Genomic DNA, 20043 nt, shown 5'->3' with positions numbered 1-20043 from the left:
TACTCTCGCATTTAAATACTGTTTGTTTTGTCTCTTTGTCCCGTAGCTTCCTGTTGTTATGGAGTGCCGTCCTTATAATGTATCCGACCACGCTGGCGGTCATCGCGCTCACCTTCTCAAATTACGTCTTGCAGCCGGCCTTCCCGGAGTGCCTTCCTCCGTACATCGCCACCAGACTCCTCGCCACCATCTGTGTCCGTGAGTAACAGCCTAAAGCCCTCTAAAATCACAGTCATTATTCATGAGTTATTCTGGTTTGGTGTTTTACCGTTATGTTTCCAAACTGGTATTCCCAGAGGTCATCTCTATCCCTAACTCTTCGCGCTTCTTCCACACATTTTCTATTGATAACGCTTGCTTTTCTATAGTTGGCTCATTCTGTTCAGCAACAGAACCTACTGGGGCTTTCAACCAATGAGATTACAAGATATGCTGATTAAGTAATTGATATATACACCGCATAGATCAATATTTGATTGGAAATATTTTCAACATTATTGTCGCAAATGTAATAATTGAAAAGGAAGCATTGCAAACCAATAACATTTTTTATTTACAATGATTAGTTGATAAGGGGCAGAGCAGGGACCTCTAGCAACACGAAGGAAGACAAATATTTGCCATTTGCCTATTCCACACACATTGTAACAATACAAAGCTGGTTGAAAAGCATCTGTTTTGTAGTATTTTTTGAACTATTTAGCATAATTTCTAGACAGGTGACAGGTTGGAATTGTACTGTCCCTGACAGTATGGCAAAATGACAGTGGAGTTTGTCAATTTTGTAATGAATCAATCATAATTAGCAAGTTTGACAGCCTTAGTATGCTGCTAATGCTAACCACATTTTTCTTGTTAATGCCAAACAAACTGAAAACTTAAAAGCACATTTCTTTACCAGGGCAAAGACACAACTTATTTGTATTATATTTAAAGTCAGCAAGCCTTGATTTCAGTGCAACATCAACATTGACAGTCTCTATTATTATGCTAAGATAACCGTGTATCTAAGTTGAGTGACATCACTATATTACACTCGTGCTTCTATTGGCTAGCGCTTCAACACATTGTACGTGATATGCTAAGGAGCGAGACATCTCTAAGCGATTGATAATAACAGAACAGGCCAGCAAACCAATCAGAGCAGACCGGGCTCTGGTTTCAGACAGAGGGTGAAAAGAGGTGCTGCAGCACAGGCAGTATGAACAAAATAAAGACCTTTTTGAACGTTAGAGCATCGAGACATGTCACAGTAGAGGCACAAAATACAAATATGAACCTTCTCTCAGCAACAAAGCGAATAAGAATATTTTCCAAAATGTAATTTTCTTGAAGCCAACAATAATACAAGTACAGGAAATGCCATGACATTTTTGATTGATGATGCAAACATACAAATTGGTTGACGTGGGCTAGCGTGCCTAGGTTGAGTGGCTTAAAAAAAAAATTGACGGAAGAGGATTCGTTGCTGGAGGAAGCGTATTAGGCTAAATCAGTTTCAGAGGAACACGTTGGTGATCTTATGTGGCTGTGGCTGTGGCTGTGACTGTGACTGTGGCTGGCTCATTGCATTCCTGTTGGCCGCTTGCCTTCGCTGTCATGCTGCCTGTGTCATCATGAAATCCCGGTTTACTGTTTCACACTTCAGACCTTCTAGTTATGTCATCCCTTAAGGAGGTCACCTGACTCTATGACCTAGTCCTAGAGTGTCTCCCAGTAAGGTCAATTTAGAGTAAACTTCCTTTTCCTAGATCAACCCTACAAGCATCACAGGATAAAGCATGGAAAAAGGTAATAATATAGGATTTAACAGGGATTAAAAGGGACATGTAAGGGAAAAACAGGGATTATCTGTCAAGGTTGTTAACTATATTATAGAAACATAGAAACCAACCTTACACCATATCATAAACAGACACAATCCATTCATTTTTCCAAATGAAATGTGTCAATTGAATGGAGCTGTATCTAAGACTTGTAAATGGATTTTCTGACATCCTTTGAAAGCGTAGTCTAGATCAAATGTGTCCATCAAGCAGGATAAACATAAACAAACAATGACCAACGTATTGTCAGTTTGTGGCCAACTGGTTGGGAGACCCTCTATGAATTTAAAGAAAGGGGAAAAACCGCAGAAATACAAGGATAAAACAAAGTCTGCAAACCAAGTCGTGCTACCATCATCTCATCCTTTGAAGTTAATATAATGTGGGCTGTCATTGTTATTTGATAATTCCCCATGAAACGCTGTGCTCTACTTCCAGCCTCTAATCTGACTCGCGCCTTTCCTTGAAATGCTGTACAGTACAGCAATCTGTATTTAAATAGCCAGAAGCTAAAGCAGACTGTGCATGTATCTGGTCAGCAAGCCAGCCAGTTCAATCTTGTCTGAACTGGATGAGGAAACTGGGAGATTGACGGGAGAGGGTATTCGTGCCTGAGAGCGTGTGCATATTGGGATGGGGTTAGCATTTACACAGCACACGGTGGACCTCCACTATTTTTGGCAACAGAAGGTTACAACTGCTGCTTAGTGGGGCCAACTCTGAGTGTTTTTGTGTTGTTCTCGAATGTAGTACGAGTTGTGTGTTTTTGTGACTATCAGTGTCAGACTAGATAATGGTGCCAGCCTTTGTGGACGCCGCTAATGAGAGGGTGTGTCCATGCCATTGTGCATTGTTTCAAGTGGTTTCCGTGACACTGTCACTGAGCACCATGGAAACAGGATATGGGCAGGACACCTTGCACATCAATGATGAGGGATCCCATTGGCCAACTGACATTCTGGTTGAATGTTTGGTGTTCCTATTGGCTGCTCGGTACCGCCTCCATTCTCCTCTTACAGTGAGAGTGCTGTCACATATCTGTGATCAGCTGTTACATAAGCTTCAATGCTTGTAATTGAATCAGCAGGGTTCCACAGCTCCCTGATAACAGATTCAAAAAGTATTTTCAATGCAGCTCCAACATCCTCAAACACCAACAAGAGATGCATAGTAGAGATATGTCACTCCTTTCTTAATAACATACTTTTAGATATAAATCTGCCCCTTGCAGACTTAAATGAGAAAAAAACATGGATTGCTATTTTCTTTCAAAGGTCACATGTTCTTGTGGCCTCTAGTTTACACAACTCTATATACAGTGACTGAGTCACTCTGCAGTAGTGTTCATCAAAAAAGCCCTTTAGGCAAATTCAGGACCACAAACTGTAGATTGAGATAAATGAAAACCTGTCAAGTCATATCAAATCTGCCCTAAGGAAAACAGTTATGTCGTTTTAATTCATTTCAGGAAAGTTCAAGTGTATTGGCTGTCAGGGAGAAAAGTGTTTTCCAGCATCTTAGTCTGAAACACTTTCTGAGATTAACTGGATTAATTGTTGTTCTGCACAGCTAGGGCTCATTGTAGCTTGTTATGTCAACATAAATGTTCTTAGTGACAGGTCTATGAATGCGAGTCTGCCCCCTTCATTCTCCTCCTGCAGTGTACTGTAAGAATGTGACAAGTGGCCTAGGTGTGTGTTTGTGTGTAGTTGTGGGTTGTTAGTGTTCTTCTAATAATAGGAACCCTGGTCAGCCCATAGCAGCACAGTCTAATGCTCCCATTTCAAGAGATTTATTGTGTGCTACTATTTTATTCTGTCAAATATTCATTCGTTTTACTATATGGAATTCGCCAAAAACTGCACATTTTCCAGCAATGAATAGAATATAATTTGCTTCAAATTATACCTAACAACTACTAGAAACAGGGCCGTTTTTTGGCATACGGCCTACGGCGCCAGATCTGGGGGGCGCAGCTCTGGGAGGGAAAAAATCATTTTGACCGTTGGTGCTCATCCTAATTTCCGACTTTGATGTAACAACATTACTAGTGGGAATGCTTTATGCTGAAAGGCTGACACTGAACTGCTATGCTGAAATGTAATGTGTAAGAAGAAAGTGAAGAATTTAGATTGAAATGATACATGAACACTGGGGGTTTGAATGTGTGATAAGATAATTAAAGAAAGTAAAAAGGCTTGGAAAAGCAGTAGAATATTTGAACTGCAAACTTTTGAACTAACTTGATGGCGAATGATCTGTCGCCATGGCAACGGTATTTGATGACATCCCATAATACGCTTAGATGTCTTTCATAGCGAGTGTTATGATGCCAAGGCAACGGCATTTGAAGAAACCTCAAAACTGTCACGTAGATGTCTTCACGGCTGGACTGTTAGCACACATGTGAAGTTTGCGCACTTTTTGACCATTTTCATAGTAGTTATAGCAATATCGTGTTTTATTGCGAGGGATGCCATGGGAACAGCTTTTGAGGAAAACTCACTATTGGCACATAGACATGTTGAGGGCTGGACCATTAACCATTATCTGAAGTCTGGTGCTGTTTTGACCCTTTTCATAGGTGTTACGACAACATCGTGTTTTTTGGCGAGGGACGTAGAGCTGTTGAGGCATGGACCCCCCCAAAGCCCCTTCCCCCTCCTCCCTTCTGTCAAGCGACTTTGTTAACCACTTTGAAAAAAAGGTTGATGATATTCGCTCTTCTTTTTCTGACTCACCTTTACTCACTGCTGGTTCACCAGACCCTCCTTTCACCCATACACTGACCTCCTTTTCCCCTCTCTCTCCAAGTGAGGTTCTTACCCTCATTACCTCTGCCCGCCCTACCACCTGTCCTCTGGACCCTATCCCTTCAAACCTACTTCAGACTATCGCTCCTGATATTCTACCGTTTCTCACCCATTTCATCAACACTTCTCTAACTTCTGGTCACTTTCCAAACAGTCTCAAGGACGCAAGAGTAAACCCTCTCCTAAAGAAACCCACTCTCAACCCGTCAGATGTTATAAACTACAGGCCTGTCTCTCTCCTCCCGTTCCTGTCTAAAACACTTGAACACGCTGTCTTTAGACAACTCTCCTGCTATCTCCATCAGAACAACCTTCTGGATCTGCACCAGTCTGGTTTCAAGGCGGGTCACTCCACAGAAACTGCCCTCCTTGCTGTCACTGAGGAACTGCACACTGCTAAAGCAGCCTCCCTCTCCTCTGTCATCATCCTTTGGGACCTGTCTGCTGCATTCAACACGGTGAATCATCAGATCCTCCTTCGCACTCTCCAAGAACTTGGAGTTTCAGGCTCTGCACTTTCCCTCCTCACCTCATACCTCAAAGACCGCACCTACAGGGTTACTTGGAGAGGGTCCGGGTCCGACCCTTGTCAATTAACTACAGGGGTCCCTCAGGGCTCTGTTCTTGGTCCCCTCCTCTTCTCCTTGTACACAAACTCGCTCGGATCTGTCATTAGCCCGCATGGTTTTTCATACCACTGCTACACTGACGACACCCAATTAATTCTGTCCTTTCCCCGCTCAGAGACCCAGGTCGTCGCACGCATCTCTGCTTGTCTAGCTGACATCTATCAGTGGATGTCTGATCATCACCTCAAGCTCAACCTTGACAAGACTGAACTGCTTTTCCTTCCGGGAAAAGATTGTCCCACTCTTGACCTAACAATCAACATTGGCACCTCTGTTGTTTCCCCGACTCAGACTGCAAGGAATCTGGGTGTGATCCTAGATAACAACCTGTCTTTCACTGCAAACATAGCTGCTACAACCATAGCTGGCTTCCGGTAACTGCTAGAATCCACTTCAAGACACTGGTACTTGCATACCATGCTGCGAATGGATCTGGCCCTTCCTACATCCAGGACATGGTTAAACCGTACACCCCAGCACGTGCACTCCGCTCTGCATCAACCAAACGGCTCGCTGCACCAATACTGTGAAGGGGACCCAAGTTCCCATCAGCAAAAATACGTGGGTTTGCTATCCTGGCTCCAAAATGGTGGAATGAGCTCCCCATTGACATCAGGACAGCAGATAGCTTACACTCCTTCCGGCGCAGACTGAAAACTCATCTCTTTCGACTCCACTTCGAGCGATAGAACTATTAACAAAGCACTTATATACTAATAAAGGGCTGGCTTATCGAAAGCCAGTTGAGTAGCACTTGAAATGTTTTTGCTCTATGAAGCCTGATGTACTTATATGATTCTGTTTTCTTCAAGTTTGTATTTTGTTGGTCGAACGCACTTATTGTAAGTCGCTTAGGATAAAAGCGTCAGCTAAATGTAATGTAATGGAGAGGTGATATACAGGTGAAGATTGGGGGACGATCGGACCGTGCCCATTGGAGTTACAGCGACATCGTGTTTTATGGTGAGGGATGCGTTTCCATGGCAACAGCCTATGGTGAGATCTCAGATTTGGCGTAGAGCTGTTGAGGCAGGGACCGGTGATATACAAGTAAAGTTTGGGGAGCGATCGGACCGTGTCCATTGGAGTTACAGCGACATCTTGTTTTATGGCGAGGGATGCGTTTCCATGGAAATGGCATATGATAACACCCCATAATTGACATAGAGCTGTTGAGGGCCAGAACATTAACCATCATCTGAAGTCTGGTGCTGTTTTGACCATTTTCATAGGAGTTACAACAACATCGTCTTTTATGGCGAGGGATGCGTTTGCATGGAAACAGCCTATGGTGAGATGTCAGATTTGGCATAGAGCTGTTGAGGCATGGACCGGTGATATAAAAGTGAAGTTTGGGGGACGATCGGACCGTGGAGTTGGATTTACAGCGACATCGTGTTTTATGGCGAGGGATGCGTTGCCATAGTAACATTATGGCAACGCATTACGTCACATTACGTAACATAAAATTCGATGTAGAGCTATTCAGGGCCACATTGTTAATCATCATGTGATGTTTGGGGGCGTTTTGAGCATGTCAGGTGGAGTTATGACATCATCATGTCATATCTCCAACACACAGATGTTTATGTTTGAGCTAACGACGTTATTAAACACCTCTGCATGAGCCCAGAGATCAGAGGTTTCCATGGAGATTTGAACGGAGTTTCTGCGATGTGGAATGTGGGAGCAGAAGAGCAGCAAAATAATCCAGCAGAATAATAATAAAGAATATGTCCATAGAAGAACAAGTAGTTGGAATGCTGTATCAGCATTCCCACTAAATTAAGTAAATGTAACACCCTTTTCACCCCGGTTACACTTTTCATTTGCCCTGTACGATGGGCGCTGTATGTGATGAAAGTGGGGAATGTTGGCTTATCAGGCACCCGCAGCTCACAGCCAAAGTGCGAGAGAGCGTCCGAGCGAGCGAGCGAGCGAGCGAGCGTCCGAGCGAGCGAGCGTCCGAGCGAGCGAGCGAGGGAGAGAGAGGGCGCACCGGTACCGGGGCTTGGCTTGTTGTTATTACTAGCATCTGGTGCTAGCTGTGCTAACGGATATAAGAAGATGTTTCTACAACAAGGTTGAGGAGAGATCTCCTGTCAGACTGAGAGGCTCAGTGAGGTAAAGGACTCTCTGAGTGTTTAGATAGTTAACTTTAGTCTAAATGATCTCAGTGGGTCTCAAACGCCAGCTAAAAATCTCGCCTAGGGCAGCAAATTGGTTAGAACCGGCCCTGACTAGAAATATGATGTTTTTCTTCAAAAGCAGAAAGGATAAACATCCCATTTTGTTTCACTAAGGAGAAACAGAAACAGAACAGCACTTGCGTGTGTGCCACATAAGTGTGGTGGTGCAACATTACTCGAGAGAGAAGGGGTAGTAGTGTGTTTCAGCCAATCAACTGATGGAGTTATGCATGACTCCAACAGATTATTCATAAAAAAAACAAGCCTAAGAAACCATTATTAAAATACAAATGTACCAAAGCCTTTTTCATTCACAAACCACACACAAACTCAACTGTTAGCAAAAGGTTATGCCATTTAAAGGCACACTGTGTTCTGATTCAGCCCTCATTTCAGTCAGAACACAGCGTGCAGACATTATGCTCAAATTACATATGAATGTGGTCGAGTGATTCCAATTAGTCCTAGACCTCCACAGTGTGCCTGGCTGGACTTTTTATATTGAATGCTGGACGTAACTACTTTAAAGTTTGATTAAGGAATCATGGTCAGTCAGCAGACTAAAGCTGCCTTCACAGGACCAGTAAATAAAACAGCTCTGCTTTGACGTTGCTGTTGTGTTCCTATAGCGAGAGGTGTGCCCAACTTGGCTGCTACGCTGCCATTGGCATCGCTTATCTCTTGAAATTGCCGCAGAGCACTGCACTCAACGTTCAAATTATTTCAACTTTGACCTCAATTTCCTTGACTTTTTGACACGCAACCAATCAGATGACAGCTGTATGAAGAAGCGCAAACTAGCAGGGGAGGTAACCATAGAAACAAAATGTGTTTTCACTGCAAGGCTCTGCACCCAACCTCATGGTGAGCAAAGACAGCTTAACAGCTACAACTGCTCTGCATATTTAAAGAATATCAATGTTTTCTTGAAAATCTAAATATGGGGATAAAGAGATAATTTCTCATTTGTTTAAAAAAAATTCCGGCACGAAACAGCGAAACAAACATAGAAAATCCTCGATAAAATGAAGTAAGTCTGGGCAACGTTGCAAAATGATGGGCTCAATTGGTAGAGCTGTAAGTGGTTGGTACACAGGACGGAGGACCCGGTTCAAATCCAGCTCGCACGTCATCCCCTCTGTCTCTCTGTTTCATCTCCGTCTCTACAATAAAAACTGCTTGCCCAAAAACTGACGAGAATGTTTGTGCGTGAATATGTGAACAGATGTAAGAAATGGTTTACTTGATTCAACTTGGAGTCATGTGAGAAAAAACGAATTATTTAAGAACTCAAGGAGACACGGGGTGAGTAATAGACAGTTAAATGTTCATTAGGAGTCAAATAAAGACAAATTAACAGTGATGACTGGGTGCAACCTTCCTTTTATCTGCCCCTGCACTACATCACCAAATGTACTAGGTTAATTGTCTGTGCATGTATTTCACCCAGACTTAATCCTGCAGATTTACTGTAGTCTGGAGGGGCTCTGGTGTCAGAGACCTTGTGGTGGGTAGAGAGTTGTGGAGGGTTAGTGCCAGTTCAGTGACTCCTGTGACTAGATCCTGGACCAAGAGGAGGCGTTCCTGATGTTAGGGCCTCCTGATAAATCGGCACAAAGTTTGGATCAGAATCCATTAAGAGTAAAAGCAGTAATTAGTTTAGTATTCAAGTGCTGCGGCGGCCTTCAATGGCAGCAGTGACAGCAGGACACAGATTTACCTGCGCTGTCACATTCAAAGCCTGCTGGCACCTCCTTCCTGTCAGGGTTCAAACAGAGGGAAGTGGGGGGCGGAGGTGGTGGTGGGGGGATTTTACGGGAACACAGGGACGGAAATGCATGCAGTACCCCCAGGGTAAATAACTATAAAACTCTGGTGTTTTAGGGGAAAGAAAGCTGTGCCCAGTGCCACCATTAAGTCCTGCCAAAAATGCACGTGTGTGTGTGTGTGTGTGTCCGCCCGCACCAACGGAAGCAGTTTGTTAAGATTTCCGTGGTGGGAGGGAAATCTTGACTCAATGATTAATGATAAGGTCAGGTTAACACAATCCATTCAAATGTGCTGGTACAGAAACTAATATGTCTTTGCCTGTGTGTATGAGTGAAGGAAAGTGAAAGCTCAGGAGAGAAAAAGAGATTAAATAAAATAAAGACCAAAGGGATAACATGACAAACAAAACACAATAAAGATATTGGGAAATAGAGAGAAAGAGACTTGAAATTGCATACTACCTCCTACATACTCAATCAGTGTGTAATGTTGAGATTGATCGACCGCTTAGAGATGTCTCTCCTCTTAGGCTGGAGCCACACGGTGACAAAATGGGTCGTATCCGCTACAGTTCTCTATCTTATAGACGGTTCGTCCACACGAGGCCGACAGGGAAACGCGGATAACGATAACGGGTCCCAAGGTGGGTAGATCTGCGGACGCAACGCTCTGGGTGGCCAACCGGCTCCGTGATTATGCCCTATACGATAATTTCCTGATAACGATGACGCCATAGGTTATTCCGAGCCAGGACAGTGCACCCAGCAGGAACCTCCAGCAGACCCCCCCCGCACGGCAGAGTTTCCGTTAGCGGGTAATTACCGGACTATGACCGGTAAAATATGCTGAAGACCGGCAAATCTAAATCTCTCCGGTCAAAATGTCGCTTATTGTTTAGGTGTCCTTTGACACGCAGGCAGTCATATCATTAGTTAGAACTGACTAGATCTGATCGATATGGACATAAATGCGAGTGAAGTCTAATCGGACAGGAGAGAGAGATCAGAGATCACCTGCAGCTGTGATGGCGCGGTGAGCGGAGCAAAACCCACACTTCAAGTTAGATCATCACCCTTAGCTATTTTAATTACCTCTCAAACAAACTCCTAAACTAGTTATTCATATGTTTATTTTTACTGTCGGGTCACTCATTACTGGATCAGCCAGCTGCATGAGACGGATACTGACAGGCTGTCAGGAGATGGGGAGGAAAAGAGAGGCTCCTTGTATTATTCTTATATTATTATATAGAGTCGTTATTAATTTGTTTTAAAGCTCAATAAATAACAAAGAAGACCTTTGACCGGCACTTTTCTAATTTTGTCCGGAAGATTTAAACTTTAACCGACATGTTGACCGGTGAAAACAAATTCTAATGGAAACTCTGCCGCACGGTTCCCTCGTCCCTTGGCAGAGGCGGAGAGGAAATTCCCTTTTGGGGGAAACTTTGGGATTTTAGCCTTTACAGATAATTGACATGCAAAGAAATCTATAACAAAATAAAGGAAAGGGAAAACCCCAAAAAGCATTAAAGGTCCCCTTTAAGTTACATTTCGTAAGCCATGTGTTTAGTTCATGTTTGTACTAAAAGGTTTTAAAAACTGAATTTGACAGATTTGGGTTATGATAACAAACTCATCCTCATGGCCCTTTTTATTAGCCTTAATATGAAGTAACATTAAGTAACCCAAAATGTTAAACAGTAAGAGTAGTAGTCATATTTCGTGAACCCTTTGAAGAGTACTGTCACACCGGTGTAATCATTCTATAATACACCATTTAAGCCCGGTGGAGAAATGCATCGGCGATCTTTTTCTACTTCATGCTATCTGCACAAATGGTTTACATTAAACATTAAAAAGACCAGGCAGTTCAGAGAGAATCAAAGGAAGGAAGGCAGGCAGGCAGCTTTGCATGACATTCTTCAGGACGTGTTTCATTATAGTGATAGTGAGGGTAGTCAATCCCTTGTTTAGCAAGACAGTATTGACGGCCATCTTGGTGACGTGTGTTGTTGTGGGAGAGCAGAGATGTAGTTCATTGAGCGTTTCACACAAACAAATGTGTTACTTCACAGTTTTACGACACATTTTTTTTGTTTTTACTTGCAAAATTATCTTTTAAATTGACAAACATCATATGTGTAATTCGTGGCACAATTCAAACGGGATCGAAAGATAATCTTTCTCTCTCCATTGACTTCAATATATAATTTTTCCGAAAAATAAGGTCCCATGGAGGTCCACCGGAAGGGGAGGGACTTCACTACTCTATTTCCTTTGTTTATAATAAAAGAGACAATCTTACAATGTCTCAATCTTTTATCTTTCTTTTTCTTAATCCTCTAGCGTAACCGTGGATTAAAAATGACTGTGAAAACTGACTCGCACGCCTAACACGAGGACAGCATGTAAAGCTGCATTTTAAGGCAAGGCAGGCAAAGCAAGTTTATTTATATAGCACTTTTCTGTACGCGACAATTCAAAGTGCTTTACAAAACAAATTAAAATAATAAATACATTAAAAACACATTATACAATTTTACATTACAAAGCAAAGATAATAAAATAATAAAAATAAACACCACAGGTAAACAATACATGTTTAAAAGGCATACTGTAGTTTGAATATGAGCATCTCAATTAAAAGCAGCGGCAAAGAGATATGTTTTTAGTCTCGATTTAAAAATAGTAAGCGTTTCTGCGGACGTGCATGATTTGGGTAGTTTATTCCAGAGTGTCGGGCATAATAGCTAAATGCTGCCTCTCCATGTTTTGTTTTTATTCTCGGAGCCGATAGCAGACCCCTCCCAGAAGACCTGAGGCACCTTGATGGCTCGTAATTATGCAGGAGTTCAACAATATACTTTGGTCCTAAACCATGTAATGATTTAAAAACTAACAATAGTACTTTAAAATCAATTTTTTTGGCCGACTGGAAGCCAATGTAGAGATTTCAGAACCGGACTGATGTGATCCACTCTTTTAGTGTTAGTGAGGACACGTGCAGCAGCGTTCTGAATCAGCTGCAGTTATCTGATGGATTTTCTTGTCAGCCCTGTGAATACACTATTGCAGTAGTCGAGTCTACTGAAAATAAAAGCATGGACAAGATTTTCTAAGTCCTGTTGTGACATTAGTTTTTTAATCCTCGATATATTCTTCAGGTGATAATAAGCAGACCTAATGACTGTTGTAATGTGGCTGTTGAAATTCAGGTCTGAGTCCATCACTACACCTAGATGCTGACTGAAGCTCTGCGATTACTTTTAATCGGTCCTTCTTTACTCCAAAAACAATGATCTCAGTTTTTTGTTTGTTCAGTTGGAGAAAGTTCTGAGTCATCCAGTCAGTGATGTGCTCAATGCACTTGCTCAGTGTTCTAATCGGAGAACAGTCTCCTGGTGTGATTTTAAAATAAATCTGGGTGTCGTCTGCATAGATGTGATAACTTAGATTGCTCTTTTTAATAATTTCAGCCAGAGGTAGCATATACATATTAAAAAGCAAAGGTCCTAAGATGGAGCCTTGAGGAACCCCGCATGACATATTTGTCAAAGTTGATGTGTAGTTGCCTATTGAGACAAAGTTTTTTCTGTCCTTTAAGTAGGTACTAAACTAATTTAGAGCTGTTCCTGAAACTCCCACCCAGTTTTCTAGACGGTCTAGCAATATGTTGTGGTCAACAGTGTCAAAGGCAGCGCTGAGATCTAATAATACTAAAACTGATATTCTGCCACTGTCTGTGTTTAAATGAATGTCATTTAAGACCTTAACAAGAGCAGTTTCAGTGCTGTGGTTAGGTCTAAAGCCTGACTGAAACACATCAAAACCGTCATTTAAAAACATGAAATGACTCAACTGTTGAAAAACTGCTTTTTCAATCAATTTGCTTAAAAAAGGAAGGTTTGATATTGGCCTGTAATTATTCATTACGGTTGTGTCCAAGTTATGCTTTTTTAGGAGCGGTTTAATTACTGCAGTTTTCAGGGCCTGTGGAAATACACTTGATTGAAGAGAGTTGTTTACTATGTGGAGTATATCTGAGGCCATACAAGGAAAAACTGTTTTGAAAAAATCCTGTCGGAATAATATCGAGGCTACAAGAGGAGAATTTCAGATGTTGAATAATGTCTTCCAGGTCTTTAGCATTTATCAGACGGAATTGTGACATGATGTCTGAATTGGCTTTAGGTGAACATAGGGACAGTACATTTGCTGTACCTGATGCAGAGGCACTGACTGCCTGTCTAATTTGCATAATTTTGTCAGTGAAGAAGGAGGCAAAATCATTGCAGGCCCTGGTGGATAGAAATTCTGAAGCTACTGACACTGAGTGTTACGGTGTGTGAAGCAGGTAGGACCCAAATGCAGATTAACGTACAAATAATTCCTTTATTTCAAGGCTATGCTGACAAATACAGAACAGAACACTCACCGAGGACAAGCCAATACACAAGACAACCCGACAAAGAGAGACAGAAAACCCAGAACTTAAATACACCCAGGAATAATCACATAAACACGAGACAGGTGAGGAGGGAGGAGAAAACACATAGGTACCAGGTGAACACAATTGGGTAATCAGAGAGGGAAACCGACAGAAAGCAAACAGGCAGGAAACGGGGGTGAACACTTTACAAAATAAAATAGGAAACCCAAAGATAGAAAAGGACAAGAAAACACTGAGGGTTTGTTAGTCTGTTGACCGTAGCAAACAAGGCACGTGAGTTGTTTTTATTTTTGGTAATGATGTCAGAAAAGAAAGAGTGTCGTGCCTTTTTTATTTCCTGATTATAGACCCAGAGTTTCTCTTTATATATTTCCAAGTGAACCTGGAGATTTGTTTTTCTCCACCTGCGTTCAGCTTTTCTGCACTCAGTTTTTGCTGTTCTCACAGTCATGGCTTTTCTCCATGGAGATTTTTTCTTGCCAGATACTTCCTTTATTTTAATGGGAGCAATGGCATCCATGACATTTGTTATTTTAAAATTAAAATGATCAACTAGCTCATTTACTGAGAAGTTAGCATGGGCAAGTGAGGGAGTAAAAATCTGGGCAAACATTTCCTCTGTATTTTCAGTTAAGTGACGTCTAGTGGTTACCTCTTTCTTAACAGTTGTATGGACGGTAATAGAGCTCTCAAAGAAAACACAGGAATGGTCGGAGAGCACTACATCAATCACCATAAGCTGAGCGATGTTCAGACCCTTTGATCGACCTTAAAGCATGCAGTATGTCATACAGCATATGAAGTGCATATATGAGCCCAGCACGAGGCCGCTGCTACACTCACATGACACACTCCTTCTGTTGAAACACATATCCTACATACCTATACAATCCTAACACAGCATTCAGCCATTGGCTCTGAGTCTAGCTCCCACTCTCTGCTGAGCTCCAAGTTTTCTGGCTGACGAGGTCAAATCTGCTGTATATATTCTACAATCATATAATATATATTATACATGTGCAGCCTGACTGAGTTAAAATTATAGTACATTGTTTTTCTCACTTTAATGTGTGGTATATGTCGAGGATTGTGCATCTTACTGAACACTTAAGACAAGATACAACTGCATTCATATGCCTTTTGGATTTCTTATTTGGAAACATTTTGGATCTACATTGTTAGAATAACTTCTGGTATTATAAAGGCGACAGTCTACCTGGATCTTGGGATAAACACAATTATTTATTATGAAGCACAATTAAAAACAAATATTATTCATATTCCTCGCTGGCACCGCTGGGAAAAATGTTATTCCAAAAACCTCTATTTAAGTTTTAAATATAATCTTTATTAACATTCATTAGAACCTCCCTCCTTACATGATTTACCTTAAAGAGCCTGTGACACCATCCCAACAACTGTTGTGCAATGAAATATTGGGCTACTAGTAATCTCGAACCGTCAGTTTAAAAAAGAAAAAGCGATACCGTTTCGTTAAATATCAATAATTTCGAACATCGCGGGGAAATTCCTTCACTCATTTTGAAGTTTTGGGGGAAGCCGGAAGTGACGTCAATGCGGGAACGCTTCGAGAGCCAAACACGGACAAAGTGTGTTGTGTCATGCGTAGAAATGGTGAATTACTGAGTTTAGGCACGTTAATAACGTTTTAATGAAGTTGACTACAGTATATTCATATTTGTCAGTGCTTTCATGTCAATTTGGCGACATAAACATAAATGATCGTGGTGAAGATGATGATTACATTAGGATTAAAAATCGGGAGTGAGAGCTGCTGAATTTCCTCCCGTCGGATGTGATATAAAAACAAATCGATTATTTTTGTGGTTATAAACTCAAGTGGATGAAACTACATTTATTAGTGCTTTCATGTCAATTCGGCAAACATATGATACATTAAATGATGAGTGAGGATGATGATTAAAAATCGTTTGTTTGAGCCGGTCTGCATTTCCTGATGAGAAAACAAACCGATGCTTTTTGTAGTTGTAGTACACCAACGTGGATTAAACGTGTGTTTTTTTACCACAATGTTGGGGAAATTAATGGATACAATGCACGGATTATTATTATTATTCCCACTCCGATCGGGACACTAGGTCCACCGTTTCCCCGCAGCGACGCTCCCCCCGTTGACAGTTTACGTGGGCTGGGTGCAGTGGCGGACTGGCCATCGGGACGAATCCCGATGGGTCGGTACCGAAGTGGGCCGGTCGGATAAGTAACTAGCACATCCCCCATAGGCGGCGCGTGAGGCTCAGGTTTGGGAAGGCTAAATAACTTCTTTTACCTGACGCTGCCCGCCTCCGGCGTCTATAGAAAAGAGATCAACTCAGTGTGCGGAGTTTAAATCTCTCAAGTCATATTACAGGATAAAGGAAATACAGTTTAAACTGCCGTATGCAGAGAAGACGCCGACGTGTCGCACTTATCATTCATATTACATCATCAATCAGATCATCGATCATATAATATCATAATATATCATATATTTCCTGATCTGAGTCAGCTTCTCCAGCCTCATCTGGCCGTGCAACACTCACAGTGTCACAGACTGGATGCAGAAGTATTATTTAACACATTATGTTGACGAAACACTCGAGACAAATGTAATTAAAGTCAGATCCACTCGTGTCTTAGACGTGAACGCGCTCTCAGCTGGAGAGAGAAACCCTGGCTTGATTTACCGAGTTGATAACCAGCGTCGTAGGACCGCTTAGCGAGATCTCGTTTGTTAGTTTGTTGTTAGTTTGTTTGTTACTCAAACATATCCAGGGTCTGTTCAACTGGCTTCGTAGTACAGGGCACAGGTGGCGAGCAGCGCTAATGTCAAAGACACAGACATTATACATTATATTTGTATTTTACATCCCCCGCTCCCCCCGTTGACAATTTACTAGCGGTACCGAAGTGGGCCGGTCGAGAGTCCCGGGATGATTTTTAGTCCCAGTCCACCACTGGCTACATGACCGTATGATCGCCCATATTGACGCACCTCATTCCTAAACTTCTAACAGATACAACATAAACCGATCCTTCAGCCTCATATGAGCTCTCAGACACGTTCAACATTAACCTGTCATCGCTGTCTGAGCTTGCTGCTGTGTGCGCCGTCGTGCGTTTACATCTGACTGTATATATATATAAAGGTTTACATGCAGAAGCTGGGATCCTGGACGGTGCAGCTGGAGCGCTGTGCCCGCAATGACGTCACCCATCATTTGGCGGGACTTGAAGAATCCGCGAGAAGATCCAGAAAATTGTCAACATTGAAGGATTAATGGTTATCAAAGTACAAATATCCAAAATCAGTTCAGTAACGGTTTTCAAGGGGACCATATTTACTCAAATTGATGGGTTTGGATGATGGGGGAAAACCGTGTCACAGGCTCTTTAAGTTTATCTTATTTTCATTATTACTTGAATTATCACAATTAACTCACATTTAATTATTATATTTATTTGGTTTGGAAATGTTTCGCCATACCCTGATTGTTTTCCCCATCTGTATTTGTTTATGAAAATCTGTAGTGTAACTCGACTAAGCCTTCCTGCTGGACACTCCTTTCACTTGCAAGTCTGCACTCGAGTTTGAGGGGCAGCTGCAGAGCCACTTGCACTTGCTCGGATTGTCTCACTTGGAAGTAGGCCATCTTGTTATGGTGGCACTCACAAAGACATAAAACTGAGGGTCAGTGAAGGACAGGGGCTCAGGGACGGGCATACACACACGCGGAACAAAGTAGGAAGTGTTATATTCCATAGACTTCTCTCTTTTTGGTAAGGAAAGGGAGGTTACTGCTGACAGGAATGTTGAGTTATGCGGAGTTCAACTAAGTAGAAACCTTCAACGGTGAAATAGAATTCCAATTTTCAGGAGAGGTAGCAGAATACATGTAGTCCATGCAACCAGCTGCTGAAAACCTATGATTTTATGACGTAAAAGTCTATTGGTCCTAATATAAGTAGTAACATATATTTAGTTGTAATACAGGGCTGTGAGAGACTACATTTATTAAGCAAATCCTGTCCGAAATGTCACATTTTTCAATCATGTGTGTTTTTGTGTTTTCTGCAGTATTCCTGACCTGGGTGAACTGCTCCAGTGTGCGCTGGGCGACAAGGATCCAGGATGTTTTCACTGTAGCAAAGCTCCTCGCTCTGGTTCTCATCATAGTGGTGGGACTCGTCCAGATCTTCAGAGGTAAATGCACGCACGCACGCACGCACGCACGCACGCACGCACGCACGCACGCACGCACGCACGCACGCACGCACGCACGCACGCACGCACACACACACACACACACACACACACACACACACACACACACACACACACACACAAACTGTGGTGGGGGTAATTCCTCATAATAAATTGATCATCTGTTCATACTGTATTTGGAGAGTACATTTTCACATTTAATAACATATATCACATATTATACTGTTGATACACTTTTTAAAACCTTGATAAAACACTGTTTTGGTTTGTGTTTTTGTTTCTTTCCAATGAGCTCATTAATAAAGATAACAGCTGCTAGTGTAACTTGTGTGACATAAGATTAAAATGTACGAACGCTGCTGACATCTGGTGCACATAACTAAACACAACATATTAAGTCCTTAAAGTAAAAACAATAATGAGGAATCAGAAAAATCAATTTAAAAGTGTGTCTTAATCTATCTTAATCTATGGGCAATAATAAGGGGGTACTGGTTTTATTGGATGGATTACTAACAAGCCTCCTGCACACTCAAGAGACACGTACCTACCGGGAAGAACAATAAAACACATATGCAAAGAATGAGACTCAAGGTAACCACAAAGATACTCAACATTACTACAAAGAGACCCAAAATAATCGCTGGTAAAAGTGAACTCCAACCAAAACAGTAACAGGGTAACACAAATGACCACAAAAAGAGGCACACAAACTCATAACAACTATCAGAAGGTACAAAACAATCCTAGAGCCTCAAAATATGAACAATATAAGAGACACCATGCAGATACAGACTCAAGATAAGTACAAAGATACTCACAAAACTACAATGGGACAAACAAAAAAAACACTACAAACAGATGCAATACAATTGCAGGCAAACATCAACAACAACCAAAACAGTAACAGAGTAACACACATTGACTACAAACAGACTCTAAATGACAACAAGATGAGGCTAAACAACCATTAGATCTGTCTCTCTCATATGCAAAGAGGTGGCAGGGCCTTAGTATGTCTGTGCCCAGAGTCTCAACTAGAGAACACACATTTGTTTTGACTTTAACCAAATAAGCAACTAAACCTTTCCAGGTGATATTATACAGGTTCTATTCCTTTATCCAACAATGGCTTCCTCTCAACTTCTCCAGGTCACTACGATGCCCTGCGGCCGAGTGTGGCCTTTGAGTTCAGTCAGGACCCGTCAGTAGGACAGATAGCGCTGGCCTTCCTTCAGGCCTCCTTCGCTTACAGCGGGTGGAACTTCCTCAACTACGTCACAGAGGAGATCGTGGAGCCACGCAAGTACGGCAAGCACCACACCTGAATCAAAATGTTTACAAAAGTCTACAAAAGGGAATAGATTAAGACTTGAAATATTCCACACGTAATCAAAGTAATCCAATTTGAAATGTGTGATCTCTGAATGAATGGACATATTCATTTTCTTCAAATAATGTAATACTAGTTACGTTTATTTATCACTTGTTATTATTTATGTACATTCATAAAAAAGTTATCTCTCCATCATTATGTAGAGTACATTTGAATATTTAAGTATATGTTATACTCTAAAGAAAAAAAGGTACAGAAGACACTTTAAGAAGGTATTTTACATTTCTACAGGGTTATATATAAACAACATTAAACATAATGGTTTATATGGTAACACTTGTATCTATACAGGATCAAATAATATACAGTTCAGAAGTATATAATAGGCTTGAATTCTATTATATTTGACAATGTCTTGCTGTTCATTTCAACACAATTACTAAATCGGCATACTATCACCTGAAAAACATAGCCAGACTTAGAACATTCATGTCTCAACAAGACCTTGAAAAACTAGTTCATGCCTTTGTTTTTAGCAGGCTTGATTACTGTAATAGTGGATTTAGAGGTCTCTGTAAAAAATCGGTTCGAAAACTACAACTAATCCAGAACGCCGCTGCCAGAGTCCTGACCAAAACAAAAAGAGTAGAACACATCAGCCCAGTACTCAGGTCTCTGCACTGGCTACCAGTAGCTTACAGAATCGATTTATAAAATTATATTGTTAACTTATAAAGCATTAAATGGTTTGGGACCCCAATATATGTCTGACATGTTGCCCT

General features: G+C 41.6%; 1 protein-coding gene across 1 annotated transcript in view; it reads left to right on the top strand.

Annotated features, from left to right (window-relative positions):
* slc7a10a (solute carrier family 7 member 10a) overlaps positions 1–20043 on the top strand; it is a 36826-nt gene that overhangs the window by 10621 nt on the left and 6162 nt on the right. The window contains exons 3-5 of the mRNA XM_034079697.2: positions 47–198; positions 17779–17904; positions 19078–19231. Coding sequence (XP_033935588.1) covers positions 47–198; positions 17779–17904; positions 19078–19231 — 432 coding nt within the window. The remainder of the gene's footprint in view (positions 1–46; positions 199–17778; positions 17905–19077; positions 19232–20043) is intronic.

The sequence above is a fragment of the Pseudochaenichthys georgianus genome, chromosome 3 (genome assembly GCF_902827115.2).
Source record: "Pseudochaenichthys georgianus chromosome 3, fPseGeo1.2, whole genome shotgun sequence".
Taxonomy (NCBI): domain Eukaryota; kingdom Metazoa; phylum Chordata; class Actinopteri; order Perciformes; family Channichthyidae; genus Pseudochaenichthys; species Pseudochaenichthys georgianus.
Note: the sequence above shows the minus strand (reverse complement) of the source record. Positions and strands in the feature narration are given on the sequence as shown.